Raw genomic sequence first — 16,795 nt, forward strand, 5'->3', positions numbered from 1 at the left:
AGAAGGCATACAAGATTTCCTTATTCAAGAGCGAATAGGATAGACTCCGTCCATTCTATTATATGTTGACGGAAGTGCAAACCTCCCCATCAACGTGACTTATTGTTCTAGCTTAGCTGGAGGTGTGAATTGGCCTATGAGTAAAGATTCAAGTGTTGCTTGGACTGTCATACATATTTGCAGACCTGCTACTATCATTAAAGACTTTGGAGGTAATGTTGGGATGAAAGTTCAGTGCTAATTCATCACAAATGTTCTAGTTGGTTAGTGTTCCAGTTTATGGGGGGGTTTTAGTCATTGCCTCAAGCTGGTTGACTTGTGCTATCACTACAACTGAGTTGGGAAAATGACTGATTTTTTTAGCAGACCTGAAAACTGTTAATTGTCAGTTCCTTTGTACAAGCTGGAAGAAGATGAATTCTCAGGAAGTTCATAACAGAAATTAGAGGTTGCCTTTGATGGTGGAGTGAAGATCTTATGAAGTTGACGAGCTCTCATTGCTTGCAATTCACAACAGAAGTCCTGCAAACAAACTGTCATCTCGTATTTTACAAGGCATTTTTCCATAGATGAATGTTATCTTAATGTAAAGAATTCTCTTTCTTGGATTCCATCTTCACCACAGGCTTGTAACATCAGAAGCATAACTCTTGCAAACTAAATCAAACCTGTGATTTGCAAATATATTTAAATTGCATGTTCATTGCACATCCATTGATGATCCCATTTTGGCAAGAAATGCAATGCAAACTATAACAGTCCTTATAACAGCAAATAGATTTCGTGTGGAAGTATATGTTGTGTTTGGTAAACAATTACAAAAAATCCAAATAAACCTTTGGGGCTGTTCTAAAAATTACTAACTAAAAAGATATTAAAACTTAAAATAGTGACATATAATGTACCTTCTTTTCAGCTTCCTCCATTGCCTTGAAATTTTTCACTGCCCTTTGTAGAGCCTTCTGTGCATTATTTCGATTCCAAAAGGATGCAAACTTATATTTAGCCCTTCCTGGAATGGAAAGAAAAGGAAGCGTCCATACCATCACCAAATCATTTTAAGGAAAATATCCAAAACTTATGTAATGTTCCACTCTTTTTCCTTAAATAAATGTTCAGAAAGCTTCTGCAGTTTTCTAAACTATCTAACAAACATCCATTCCTGGATTACTGCAAGAATGCATATAATCAGGTTTGCATACATACAAATGATTAAAATGAATTACAAAGGATAAATAGTCAATTACATTGGGTCTCGAAATCATATATTCCATACACTAAGATTATATGCATCCAAATGGGTGAAATAATAAAATCAAAATATACAGATGTCTACATATTTTCTTAAACACCACCATGTCATACTTAATCATTTGTTCGCTACATTTAAACTCACATTTCCTCAAAAAAATAAACTAAAGAAGAAACCGAAAAAATAGCATAAAGCAAATTTAATATAAATGAATTAATATTATTATAGAAAAATCGCACATCACAATAATATTTCACTGGGAAGCACATCCAGAGGAATTAGACATTTCAAATACAAGCCTATATTGCAATCACAAGGCAATTATTTTGCATTTACCATTGACCAAGAAAACGCATGTCCTCCTTAACTTTGCAACAAATCTCCTATGTGTGTTCTTTTTCTCTAAACAATATCAGAGGACAAGCATTAGGAACACAAAGTAAATTTTCAAATTGACAACATTCCCCAATAAAACCACTTGCCAACTGTTGGTGCTTTATCTCTATTGACAATGATATAGCTAGCTACTAGCCAGATCATCTCTCTTTTTAGATTTAGAATTCCAATACCCTCTATTAAAAAATTACACGAAATTCAACCTTTAATCTCATTGATTACGTATGACCAGAAAGTGCATATTTCTCAATCTTCATCTTATGTTTCTGCACTCATTTTGGTGTCCACTCCTTAGACATGCTCTAGGTATCCCTTTTCCAATTTCTTGCCCTAAACTCAATCCTAATGAGTTACCCAAAGATGAACAATATCCAAATTTCAAATCTGATCTCCCAAAGCCCCAAAACCCTCATTATTACCTTGGTAAGTTTTCTAACAGACATTTGACCTAAACTCTCTATTTAAATTTTGAATCTCTCTCTCTCTCTCTCTCTCTCTCTCTCTCTCTCTCTCTCACACACACACACACACACACACAAAGTTCTCTCCAAGGGCATATAATAATTTTCAGACATCAATTCCCTACATTCCTCCAGGGCTGAAGATTTGAAAATCCTTCATTGTCAAAGCCTATCTATAATAATCAGAGTTTTCCATTCCAGTATCTCCCAAACAAATCATCCATTGTTGCAAAAAAACACAATTAAATACACCATTGTTACACATCCAAAACCTCCATTGAATTGGCCCCACAGCTCACTAGTGATTTCCATCTCCATGTCTCCTCCATTGCTCAAAAGCACATCACTTTCGATTAGACATCTTTCTAGAGTTATTGGTAGCTAAAAAACTTTGCACACACACAACAGCACAGTTAGGGATTCATGCACTTCCAACTTTTTATGTTCTACTATGATGGGTGAAACATGCCAAATAGAGGATTTACTGAGGCAGTTACCCCATAGCACCAAACATTTTTCCCACTCAGATTAAGTTATCATTTCCTCAGTGCACAGAGATCACGACAGCATGAGCATTCTGTAGACATTAGGAACTCAAAAAATAATTAGGTGAGCAAACCAGTGTGTACACCAATGGCCACCTCCAGTGCTCATGTCCATTATTATCAAAATGAGCTAAAATATTCTAGAAACCTTTCTGCAGCTTCCCAAGACCATTTCTAGCATCAAATTTCATATAAAACGTGTCTTCTAACCCTGTTCTCTGTTTTTCAGCAACTGAGATCAATTTATATTTCCATGCCCAACTCCTATGATTTACGATATTTAGGTCAGATCTGAATGTTTATGGTTTTCAAAATATTGAGTAAAATCTGAATTGGCTCAGTATTTTAAACACTTTGAAATCTAAAATTAACACCTTAAACACAATTAGGGTTCTTAGTTTTATCTTTTGGATTACTAGTTGATATTACTATTCTTTAATCATTATTTTCTTTCTTCTTTCTTATCATACCCTTTCATCCAAACACTATTAAAAAAATTATAAAACACCATCACAATTTTTTTGCTAGACCACACAAACATAATTAGCAAAAAATGTACCTAATACTAAATTTTTTTGACAAGGTAACATCCAACATCAATCCACTACTAATGAAGCACGAGTTCCATAAAAATACATGTTTTTCCTTAATGAGTCTTATGGAAAAATACTTTAATGATTCAAAGTCCCAAGATTCTTAATCGCTTGTAAAGAATTATGCAACTAATTTATCCCACCTGTCATTAATGATTTCCAACAAAGGCATGTACTTATCCTCTATATCACCATTTGTTTAATTTAATAGTCCCCTTAGCCATACCATCACCTCCTGTATGTAAACCATGGAAAGATTTTCTTCAATCACTGCATCTTTAGACAAATTCTAGAGCATTCTTTAAACGATATCCAAGTGCCATCAAGGAGCCAATATTTGGTTTGCTCCATTAAGTAGAGACAAATGTCACTTTAAAAATGATCATTTATGAAAATAGAGGTTGCGAGCATAACAAAATGCTTGCAAATTGAGTAATAGTTGGCTGAAAAAACTTCTTGCCATCCACAAACCACATCATCAAAATGGGGATCTTAGTATGACCATATATATATTTTATTATGCATTTTGCATTCTCAACAACATATTTGAGAAGAGCACCACATAAAGGATTACTCCAAATTGATGACAAAAAATCCTTGAGCGCAAAGGAAGGAAAAGTCAAAAGTGTGATGAGAATGAGAAGGAGGGCCAAATTGGCCTCCACAATTCAAATAGCCACAAGCCTTCAAGATTCATTGCTAACTATTGCTACCCATTTAAGTGCTAAACCTAGAAACCCATCAAAGGTCCTGTTGGTGTACGTTTTATCATTCACTGAACATTAGAATAAAATGTCAAGGACACTCTACCCTCTCTTGAACAAAATCACTACATATGCCAAGATTGCAAAGAAAGACCACATGGCAACTCCCAGGTTTATATTGCAAACGGGTGACTTTATGTTGGATAGCTTCCTTGGTTATGTATGCTGAAATACAAGGGGGACTTATGCTCAACTGATATCATTCACAAGTTAGGACTTAGACGAATTTAACAATAATTGCTCTCTCTTCTTTTTTTTGGATTTTCAGATTTGGACTTCAAAAAAAAAGGATAAAAGGATGAGGGTTTAGAAGTTTTATGCTACTCCTAAGAACTCAAGAGATGGTAAAGATTAGGTGAAACCAATAACAATACTCTACTTCCACGGACAACTACACAACTAAGTGCAATCTTCTAGGGTTGTGCTTGAGAATTTCAAATTATGAATGATACCATCCAACAAACAATATTCATCCCAAGTAGAAGTTAAGCATCCGCGATATAAGCTCAGGCTAACTTTACACATTGAATAAAAATCATCTATTTAAAGAAAGTATGAGCAATAGTTTCACCAACCTATACTATCAAATCCTTCATTCATTTAACAACTTTGAAAGCAAATTTACTTTAAGCAAAACTATTCTATGTTGAAGAAAATATGAAACCATGCAACCACATGATAACAATACGGTTTCAAAGCAAACTGCGAATGAACTTATATTATCAAAATACCTCTAAGCAACAATTTCATAAATCTCTCCACACAACAAAATGAGAGAATGAGAGTTTATATAGAGTTTGAGGAAACCATTGAAAGGTCAAGATCGATCAAAGATCAACGGTTGAGATCAAGACACAACAACCCTAGATAGAGTTTCCCAAAATAACACCAGGGACAAATGCATGCTAGACAAGTGGTGTGAGGAGCTATCTCCTAGGAAGGAACATCCCTATCCTTGTGAGTGGCAGTGTGTTCAATGAATCTAGACACGATTGGGCCGACCTCTTCCATTGTGACATGTAGCAGCATATTGACCTTGAATTCCAATCCGTCCAAATCATCTGCGCACGCAGCAAAAGCAATCTCCCATTCCAGCTCCAGCTTCTGGAAGGCATCTCAGATGGACAAGAAATTCAATGCCTTAGTCAAATTCTACTTCAAGACTGGTCCACTGATGGTGAAGAAAATCTCCCGAGTTTTGAGTTTTAGACTTTCCAGCTGCATATTATTTTCTCGGATGGTCTCTTTCTCAAGAAGATCAATAGTTATAAGAAAAATCTTGTTTTGAATTTCTCTAATCTGCTCCTCAGCCTTAATACTATCAGCCTTCACTCTTCTAGGACTCCACTCCGTGCAACCAACGCCCAATGCCTAGTGTTGAAATCATATGCAGCTCCTACTGTGATTACTTTTCATGTTTCCATCAATTAATTCCTATTTAGGAATCCCTTTCATCACTCTAAGGCACAGGATAATGCTGTCCTAAACATCATGAAGGTTGTCCCATGCTTCTGCCATGCTTGCGATTTTAGAGAGCAAAAAGGAAGTTTGTCCATATGTTAGCATCAATTTGTCCACAATGTGGCTACTTTTTCACTTTTGCTCACTGTCCATTCTTTAGTTTCTCTTGCTATCACTTTTTCCTCTTCAAAACTTCCATCTACTTCCTACAAAGGATTCAAAAGTGGATCTGCTGCATTGCCTTGATTGAGTGGCTTGGTCAAGTGCTGAATATATTCCTTCAAGTGCTTGATTTCTTTCTTGTATTCTCTTTTCTTTCCTATCTCCTTGTCCAATCTCGCCTTCATTGAAATGACCAAATTGTCTAAGTCCTCAACGTCTTGGCCCTTTGTAGTTGGTCCTAAGTCGATGGTACACCAATATGGACTATATAGTAGCTTGTTTCATCTCTCTCGATTGTGGAAAACTTTTTGGCTGGCTTCTTTGTAGCAACAATTTCTAATCTAGCCAGGAAATCGATCATGTCATCTTCTTCTTGGACTACTTCCATAGGTACCTTTATCTTCAACCTTTCCTTCAACCAATCAAGGATCGTAGGTTGTTCAATGCCTTCCTCTTCCTGATTACTCTCTTTGTAGTATTCCCCTTAATTTTTTTTTTTGGTTTTTAACAATAAGAATTACAAAGCAAACACCATAACCCATTAAGGTTAGAGAAATAATCCATACAACTGAAAGCAACCCTCCACTTTCTAATCACCGAGAGCCCAACCTGGGAGGGTGAGAGCATACAATGTTGAGGGCATTGTTAGCACCATAAACCAAACTGAAATTACAATGCACGGGTGGCAAGCCAGCCCCTTCGGCTTATCCAGCAGGATAGAAGCTGAACTCTTGGCGGCAAACCAGCCAAGGGAAATAACAAGAAACTAAAACTCAATCACTCTACCGCGTATTTCAGCAGGAGGAAATTACATTAAGCTATCACTCTACTGCATATTTTAGCGGGAGGACAATGCATAATTAACTTATCACTCGACCACTTATTCAATGGGAGGACTGAGTACATAAATTGAATTACAAAGCAAGAAGGTGGCTAAGCCAGCCTATTCCACTTATGCAATGGGCAAGCAACACATTAGAAATGGTTAGTACCAATGAAGCAATAGTCTACAAAAAATCGCGATTATACCCGATTAATCTTGAATCCTGGAGCTAGCCGATTTATTCCTCGAAAAATCCCAATTCATGAAAAAATTGTTCACCAAGTGTTGACCCAATTTTCGAAGATTTTTTGCATTTAAATCACGTTAAAATAATGTTAAAATCCACCAAAATGGCAAAAATGTGAAAAAAAATCATTGTAAAACTTGCAAAACCCTAGAAAAACGCATGAAAGTACTGAATTGCTTAGAAATATGGTTGGTTTGAGACAAAATCAGAGTCAATGTGGAATCAACGTTGAAAAAGTTTGTTATTTTGTCCATTTTTGGGGGATTCATCGTTCCCCACACTTGTTCAAACCCATGAGCTCAACAACCCAACAAAGGTAGAAAGCCCATGAGCTCAATGGCCCAGTAGGGGTTTGAACCTTGGTGGTACCTCACCAATGGAGTTTTTCTACCACAACACTAAACGTTCAAAGACATATTTCATATATGTAGATATAGACATATGATTTTTAATTTTTAATTGATATAGTTAATTTTTGCTCAAACAAAGACATACAATTCATTATGTGAGCAATATATCTAAAGTGCTCCATGAAATAAATCTGAATGACAACAAACAAGCTTACATAGTTGTAATAAAAGAGCCTCCAACACACAATCATTAAAATTTGTCTCTACCTAAAATAGTAGTTGCAAGCTAGGTATTGCCAAAACCAGTGGCTTGCTAATCTTTTACTTCAGCTAAACAAATGCCTTTTGTTGAATTCTACAACATATAAAAGACTTACCAATTGTCATCAGGGAATATAAAGCATTGCAACTATGAAATATGATTTGATAAGCTTTCTCAAATATTGAACTCCCCTAGAAAACTCCTTGCCTCAATCACAATGAATGTCTTGGATCACTTCAAAATGGATTCCACTTTTACTAAACTCCTAATGATTGTTGGATCTCTGTCTAATAAATTTTGATCTCAACTACTTCATAGACTTAGCTAATCTTTGATTTTAGACTTAGACAACTATTTGGTGTATTTGGTGACTGCCCTTTTAAAAAGTTAAATGAATATTTGCCTATGTAATCAGCAATATGAATATAAACAACAAAAATCTATTTTCTACAATTCATGGGTTAAACTCCTTGTCTCAATCACAATGAAAGTCTTGGATCACTTCAAAATGGCTTCCACTTTTACTAAATTCCTAGCAATAGTTGGATCTCTATTTGATAAATTTTGATCTCAGCTACTTCATAGACTTAAGCTAATATCCCTAGAAAACTCCTTGCCTCAATCACAATGAAAGTCTTGGATCACTTCAAAATGGCTTCCACTTTTACTAAATTCCTAACAATAGTTGGATCTCAGTCTGATAAATTTTGATCTTAGCTACTTCATAGACTTAACTAATCTTTGATCTTGGACTTAGACAACTATTTGATGTATTTGGTGACTGCCCTTTTAAAAAGTTAAATGAATATTTGCCTATATAATCAGCAACATGAATAATATAAACAACAAAATCTATTCTCTACAATTCATGGGTTAAACTCTATTTTATTTACTCTATATCTCTATGCTGTGGAAATACCCTTAAGTTTTTTAAAAAAAAGTAGTTTGTGTCTATTTTTTTAAAAAAATTTACGATTTTTTAAAATCCAATTTCTTACCCATTTTTTCAAAAAATCTTAATACTTTTGGTTTGCCAATTTTTTCCCCAAATGATTTTTGTTACTATGATAAAAAGCATTGTAATTGTGGAATATGATTTGATAAGCTTTCTAAAATATCGAATTAACCCTACAAAACTCCTCACCTCAATCACAATGAAATTCTTGGATCACTTCAAAATGACTTTTACTTTTGCTATTTGTCTGTTAGCTTTTGATCTCAGTTACTTCATAGACTTAGTTAATACTTAGACAGCTATTTGGTGTATTTGGTGACTGCCCTCTTAAAAAGTTAACTGATTATTTGCCTATGTAATCAGTAATATGAATATAAACAACAATAAATTATTTTCTACAGTTCACAGGTTAAACTCTATTTTATTTGCTCTTTATATCTCTATGCTATGGAAATGCCCTGAAATTATTTTAAAAAATAGTTTTTCTCTCTTTTTCTAGAATTTTTAATGTTTTTTTTTAAATCCGATTTTTTGCCGATTTTTTCAAAAAATCTTGTACTTTTGGTTTGCCAATTTTTTCCATATCTGCACTCAACAGATCTATGTCCATACATTCCACACGTGAAGCAATGACCTTCAAATTTCTTGCACACATACCTAGCATTAGTATTGTAACTTGCATTTCTGTTAGGTTTGACTCTACAAACATTTGCAGTGTGACCAGGTTTATGGCAAACAAAACAGACAGGTTTAAAGACCTTCTTACCGGTAGGCTTATTGATCTTAGGAGCAGATTTGTTCTTAGGATTGTTGCTCTTTGTACCGGAGGATTCACCTTTTTCAGTTGTGTGAAAACCAAGTCCAAAGATATCACCCTTCATTCTTTGTGATTGAATTTGTTCTTCCAGCATGGTAGAACTTCTGCTGAACTACTCCAATTTCTCATTGGCTTCAGTAAGTTGTTTGGTGAGATCTTCATTATGCTTTGACAGGTTCTCTCTCAGAGATGATGCAAGTTCAAGATCTAGCTATAGGTTCTCCTTTTCTTCTCTTTCAGCAACCAAATGCTCATGCATAGTGACATTTTCTCGTTTGATCTTTGTAATCTCTTGATCCCTTTCCTTGATAAGTTCTTCACCAGCTCTTCTGGCTTCCAGTTCCTGACTCATGCGGATAGTGAGACCTTCTAGCTCTCTCCTCAGATTCAGTTTCTCGCCGTTTAACTTTTCAACTTCCTCTGCTAAAGCATCAATATTGGCTTCATCCGAAGAACTATTATCAAATATCTCTAATAGTTGTTCAGTTAGCTCTCTCCTTCTGACTTGTGAAGCTTTTAGTTTGACCCTAAGGGTTTCAAGCTCAATTCTGCTAGCTTCTAGCTCTCTAGCCATCTCGAAGTAGCTCATGTCCCCCATGGTGGTTTCAAGGCATCCTTCTAAGCGATTAGGCTTCAAAGAAGTTAGGCTCTGATACCAATTGATGGACTTGAAAAGCACTGAGAGGGGGTGGGGGGGTGAATCAGTGACACCAAAAATAAAACTACTTCAAACACTAACCGGTAGATGAACTTAACAAAGCTTTTAAACACAATGCATGCAATCCAAAATGATATAACAGCATCCACAAAAAGTAATGCATACACCATAACGCAAGTGTTTGTACGTGGAAAACCCAAATAGGTAAAAACCACGGTGAGATGGAACTCACAAGTTAGCTATCTCCAGTAAAAGATAACTGACCGGTTAAGGTTTACAAAGTGCTCTGCTAGAAGTGAATCTTGTTAGAGATCCCAAAGCTTGATTAGAAGCTTATACCTTGTTAAAGGTAGTACCCTGTTAGGAGTAACCTCAGTGGAGGATTTCTGAATCCAAACTAATGGATCGCCCTATTAAAGGATTTATACATTGAAGCTTGTTAGAGCTTACCCGGTTAGAGGATTTGATTCTGCTGTAATTGTTAGAAAACAACAAGAATGGTTTGATCTATTCTGAGTAGCACAATACTTGCTTGATCAAATCCTTCTAAGCATATTTAACACTACTCTTCTGCATACTCTCCAACTTAACTCTTTTTCCTTTCGTACATAACATAACACTTTTTCTCTCTAAAAAAAATTCATTGCGATGTCAATATATAGACCTTATGATTTCATGTCGGCCTTAAGAAATCATAACACAATTTCCTAGGTGCAGTGTATCTGGACAAGTGAACATAACGCATCACAAAAATTACCGCCAAGCAGTCGGTGCAAGGAACTCATCACGAAATGTGGCAACTCATCACAAAATTACCAAATACCGGTTGGATCAATCAAATACCGGTTTGAGTAAAACATATGAACCATTGTCCTTGAATCTCCGCTTGATCTCCATCTTGATCTTCATCTTGATGCTGACTTAGTATAATCACAGGTTGTCTCTTATGCACATACCGGTTTACACAAAGTACCGGTTAGAGATAAACCTCTTAGTACGGCCTCTAACATACCAGTTGACAGAGTAAACAATTGAAGTTACATCGATAGTCAATATAATCATATGTGTGTGTGTAAGTGTTTCATCAATGACAACAAATGATGAATACATTACAATCATCATCAAGCCAACCTCTTCCTCCTCTTCCTGCTGTTGCGACTCTGTTTCCCCTTCATCCTCTGCAACTGTGTGGTGCCATATGGAACCCCTCATCACCACTTTCCTGCTCCTCAGTCTCTTCTGCTTCCTCCTCCGAATCCTCTACGTTGCTGGCATCTTCGACCTCTATGGATGCGTCCACCTTTCTTCTCTTTTTGGCCGGCTGTGCAGTGTCACCTAGTGTGTCCAGGTGGGTATAGTAGTACATGGTAGGTTTATTCGATTCCACCCGTCCACGCGGTTCGAAGGTTCCCCACATTTCTGGTGGTACTTGCAGGCGTACGGCACCCAAGAATAGGCTGATGTCATGATGGCACATGTAGAATGTCTTGTGTTCCAGTTTGAGAAAATCATGGATTCTTTCCGCCAGGAGTTGCCCCCAGTTGTACACTTTATCCCATTCATTAACCCTATCGTCCAAACAGCTATGTCAGATGCACGGGCTGGCTCCTGTAAGGCGACTTTTTACCAGGTCCATTAGCATTCTCCATTCTCCCGGTGCAATAAATGCATGCTTCACCCCCCTATCGTCAAACCAAGCACTCTTCCACTATTCCTCTATGAGATCATTCCTGCATACAAGATCCATCAACCATTTCTTTTTTTCCTTGGTGACCTTTTTGGTTGGTTTGGCTACGGATGCCCCCTTCTCGGGTATACCAAATACCCTTCTAAAGTCTTCTGGTTTAAAGGAAACTCGCACCGTGCACCCCTGAAACTAAATGACGGATGCTCGTTCCTGGGAGTTGTATCCGGACACCATGGTCCGTAGTACTGGCTCAAAATCCTTGATGCTGAATGTGGGCATTTGGATAGCATGGTCTAGCTGGGCCTTCCTGAGAGAATCCTTTATCACATGGTCCGGAGGAGTTTCTTCCCACCAGGTACGGCATTCACTGTCGAGCACGCTCTCAAATGCTACATTCTCTGTCGTGATTCCCTTCGAATCCTTCTGTACCTTTGGCCTGGTTCTGACCTTCGTGCTGCTGTTGGCAGGCTCTGTGGCAATCATGGCTGCACTACAACTGCTTTACTCTGTTTTTCTGCCTTTACCCCGTCCTTGGTCGTTATTATAACTGTCTGAAAGTGTGGCTTGCCAATTGGTACGAACCATTAGACCAACTGATACTTCTATAGCGTATTGATGAGCTTGTGTACTTCCTTTCCCTGACCCTCCAGCCGTTTTTATGCACGTTGATTCCAACTTCGTGCAGATGGTACAAGACGCCTCCTGTAGCGCTGCCTGTTGTGTACGGACTACCGTACGCGTTACCTTGTAGCTTTCTTCTGATACCGTACGGAAGTCTACCGTATGTATTATCCTTTATGTTCCGTACGGCTTGTTCCTTCATGTTTCTTTCGTACTTCCTTTGACTGTACGGTCACTAAACCGTTGTTGGTTGTGTTACGTACGGGATGTGTACTGAATTCTTCGGTATGACTCCTTTCCATACGATGTCTCTTGTTGATGTGCGCTCGTGCACCGTACAGACACACCGTACGGTTCGGCCCAACGATGCAATTGCCCAAGTCGTACGGCTTCTCCTATGATGTTAACCTCCGTATGGATTTCCTGTGTGCTTTGCCAAAATCGTCATACGGCTTACTACCGCCTTCGTACGACTTGCCTCATGATGCTTTGATACTTGTAATCCCTACGTCGTACGAATTCTCCCTTGTTGTACCGTACGGCTTCCCCTTGGCTGCATTTTTTGTTGGAGCTTGCTTCCTTGATCTTTCTGCTATCACCTGTACACTCTTGCCTGTGTGTTGTGTAAAAATGAACCTCTGGGGGGGTTTTATAATCATTCGCTCTTTTCAGGGTTAGGGTTAGGCTCAAATACTTTGTTAATTTTTTACAAAATAATTGCCTTTTTACTAGTATTTTTTCCTTACTTGTTTCCCTTATTTTTGCCTGGTATTTTGATTTTTTAATACTTGTTGACCCTGACCTTTTTCTCCTCTCCATATATTTCCCTTCCCTAACTTTTAATACCCCCTTTCTTAACAGTTGTTTTAATTCCTTTATTTAACAACACTTATTAAATGTAATTCCCCGTACCTTTAGTTTACCAAGGTATCCTTTGGTCAGGTTGTGTCGTTTAGATGGTCTTTTGGGGTCCACTGGCCAGTTTATTGTTTCTACCACTGCTGTTGAATGATCTTTCCGCCCACTTCGGTTTCTCTTTGTTGTTTGAGTGCTATGTTTCTTCTTCGCTCTTCCCTTGTCACATGTCCTGTCTTCCTTCCATTTTTTGTTTGGTTCCTAGTTGGTGTCTCCATCCCCACCGTTGTTCCTCTTCATTCCTAAGGGATCGTTGTGAGTCTTCATTTTTATCTCCACATCGTGCAACCACATACAAACGTGTGGCAGCCTCCTATAACATTCTTGTGCACAACATGTCCCTACGTACTCTAAGTCCCATATTTTGTCAACTAACGGAGCGGGTCCCACCCCTTTATAGCGGTCGTTAATGTAGCGGCCCCCGTACTGTTGTTACCATTTTACTTTTTCTCCGTCAACCTCTAGCAGTCCCGCGGGGTTAGGGATCACCCGGTATAATGAATTGGGTCCAGCTTCTGCTTTGCCTGGCTGGGAGGCGATGACGAATAGATCTTTTGTTTTCAGCACCATTTTTAAACAGGGACCTAGGGTTGCCCCATACACCTCTAAGTCAAGCTCCTCCTCCAGGTCTACCTATTCCTCCTCTTTATTTGCACTCTTCGCTCTCCTTTGGGCCTCCGCTTCTTCTTCCAATGTCCTGAAACCCACACCCACACAGTTGGGTCCCCAAAATACGCATTTGTGAGGTGCTTGTGGATCCTAGGAACCGCCACACCTTCCACCCATTTCGCTACAAGCCGTTATTCCATGGCCGCAAAAGGCTTCGCCCAATCGTCATCTCTCTGGTAGGATTCTTCTTTTACCACTGGGTCTCCTTCGACTTCCTTGCTCTGGTCAATGGTCCAGTGCCCTTTGGTAGCATATCCCAGCATGTTAATCTCAATTACAGGTTTGTTCTATTCTTTGTAGATTTTCAGCTTCAAACCATTCATTGGATCCCTGATTGGATTGTTGTCCAAAGTCGAGAGCTTCACCGCCCTGTTTTCCCCGACCTCTCTGATCTTATAGGGTCCGAGCCACCGAACTTTAAATTTCCCTGGTCGAAGTTCGTTCCGGCCATTATACTTCAAAACTAACTGCCCCAGTCGGAAGTTGACCTGTCGTAGGTGCTAGTCATGCCAACACTTCCGTCAGCGTTGCGCCACCTTCGTTGCCCATTCTGCCATTATTCTTCGTTCGTCCAGTTTTATCAAGTTCCCAAGCCTTGCACTCAAGCTCTCTTCATCGCCACCCGCAGGCTAGGTACGGTATACTCCGCTGGTACTACTGCCTCCCATACATGAGCTGGAACAAAGTATGCCCCGTAGTGACTTTGTACGTTGTGTGGTAAGCCCATAGTACGGTTGGTAGCCTTTCCTCCCAGTCTTCCAGCTCCACCCCACATGATTTGTAAATTATTGACACGAACACCTTGTTGGTTGCTTCTACTTGCCCATTAGCTCAGGGGTAGTACAGACTAGAGAGATTGTGAAAGATCTTGAATTCTACGGTCATAGTATGAATTACTTGGTTGACAAAGTGCACTCCCCTGTCACTCGTGATTTAAAGGGGTATCCCGTACCTCGTGACGATTTGTTCATACAAGAATCGTGTTGTACTCAGAGCAGTGTTATCCGGCAAGGCCCTCGCTTTTGCCCACTTGGTGAGGTATTCCGTAGCTACTACAATATATTTGCACCTATGCATGCTACTCGGCTTCAAAGGTCCCACAAAGTCCAGACCCCAACGTTCGAATAACTCCTGCGGCTACGAAGGAAAGAGGGGCATGAAATCCCTCTTCAGTGGTTTTCCTGCATGCTGGCAAGTATCACACCTAATCACCCACTCTCGAGCATCGGTGTGTAGAGTTGGCCACCATAGGCCAGCCAAAAGTACTTTCCAAGCAGTCGCATCTGGTCCCATATGTCCGCCTGCTAATCCGTCATGTGCTTCCTTCAACACACCGAGGATTTCCTCCTCCATAACACATCTCCTCAAGATTTGATCAGGACCCATTTTGTATAACAGCCCATCAATTAGTTGGAAGCTCTTACTCTTCAGTGTCAGCTTCCTCCATTCCCTTGGGGGCATCTCTCTTGGAAATGTGGAGGTAGAGAGGTACCGGCCAATCTTTTCGTACCAGGATGGTAGTATTGCAATCTGGAACAAGTGTGCATCTGGAAAGTCCTCGTTCACCCCTTCGGCTGGTTCTCCTGATCTGATCCTTGATAGTTGGTCGACTATTACATGGGACTTTCTTGGTCGTACAATAATGGTAAAGGTAAACTCCTGCAAGAGCAGTAGCCATCTACTTACCCTACCTTGGATAATTGGTTTATTTACCAAGTACATTAGTGCCTGATGGTCCACATAAAATGTGAACGGCGTAGCCAACAGGTAGTGTCGAAACTTTTGTATGGCATACACCATCCCTAGTGCTTCTCGCTTTGTTGTGCTGTAGTTCTGTTCAGCCCTTGACAGGAGTCGGCTCGCAAAGAAAACGGAATGGTCCAGCCCTTGTGTCCCTACCTGCATGAGGGTAGTACCAATTGCAAAGTTGGAGGCATCGACGTGTACATGAATCTCCTTATTCCAATCCGAGTATACCAATATTGGTGCACTCACCAGCCGGTCTTTCAATTCCTTGAAGGCTTCTTCCTCCTTCGTACCCCATACGAACGGTTCTCCCTTCCTTGTTAGCTTATCTAGGGGCCAGGAAACTTGTGCAAAGCCTTTGATGAACCTCCGGTAGTAGCTGACATGGCCCAAGAATGATTTCACCCCTGTCACATTCGTTGGGCTCTCCATGTTGACAATCACTCCTATCTTCTCCGGGTCTGTCTTCAGACCTTCCTTAAAAACAATGTGGCCAAGAAGCTTCCCTTGCGGTACCATAAACTTGCATTTCCTTGGGTTTAGAGCCAGCCTAGCTTTTCGACACCTCTCCATACATTCTCCAAGAGCCTTCAAATGGGTGTCCTAGTCGCTAAAAATCGACCTGTCATCCAGGAATGCCCTGAAGTTTCCTACGAACATTTTGTCAAAGATGTGTAGAATTATTCTCTAGAAAGTTGCAGGTGCACTACATAGTCCGAAGGGCATGCGATTATAGGTGTACACCCCTTCCTCCACCACGAATGTGGTCTTCAATTTGTCTTCTACCGCAATACTTATCTGGTTGTATCCCGAGAACCCATCTAGGAATGTGTATATCTCGTGCCCCACTACTTCCTCCAAGATGCTGTCAGTGAATGGAATTGGGAATGGATCTTTGATGGTTACTGGGTTTGTCTCATTCAAAATGGTGGGTTGGCGTATCATCCACTCGTGTCATTCCCTCCCGGTACCTGTCGTACTCCGATGGAAATGACTGTTCGTCCATACAACCACTCGATTCCCCAATCTCACATACTTGCAACATGTGGCACTTCGGGTGGAAGACCTCGTAGTCCACCATTTGCCAATGGAAGAGTCTAGCCAGCGAACTAGTTCCATCTTCAGAACATCCGTCCAGTTCCAACACTCCTTCCTAATTGGGTTCCTTCCCTCCTCTGTCTCCTTCGGAACCCCACTCCCATCTATTTGAATCCTCCGAGTCAGAGTCGGATGACGCGAGCTCTTCACTGACAGAATAATTCTTTAGATCGATTACATACTTATGACCATCACTCTCAATTGAGAGTGTATTCTTCTTCCCGTTATGATTGGCTCTAGCCATGATCAGCCATCCCCTTCCTAAGAGGGCGTCGTACACTTTTCTTTCCAGTGGGATGACTACGAAGTCCAG

At 39.6% G+C, this 16,795-nt stretch overlaps 1 protein-coding gene across 3 annotated transcripts in view; it reads right to left on the reverse strand.

Annotated features, from left to right (window-relative positions):
• LOC131038431 (BAG-associated GRAM protein 1) overlaps positions 1–16,795 on the reverse strand; it is a 214,435-nt gene that overhangs the window by 26,391 nt on the left and 171,249 nt on the right. For all 3 annotated transcript variants that reach the window (XM_057970869.2, XM_057970867.2, XM_057970870.1), the window contains one exon: positions 906–1,012. In XM_057970869.2, coding sequence (XP_057826852.1) covers positions 906–1,012 — 107 coding nt within the window. The remainder of the gene's footprint in view (positions 1–905; positions 1,013–16,795) is intronic.

Source organism: Cryptomeria japonica, chromosome 8, assembly GCF_030272615.1.
Source record: "Cryptomeria japonica chromosome 8, Sugi_1.0, whole genome shotgun sequence".
NCBI classification, from domain to species: Eukaryota; Viridiplantae; Streptophyta; class Pinopsida; order Cupressales; family Cupressaceae; genus Cryptomeria; species Cryptomeria japonica.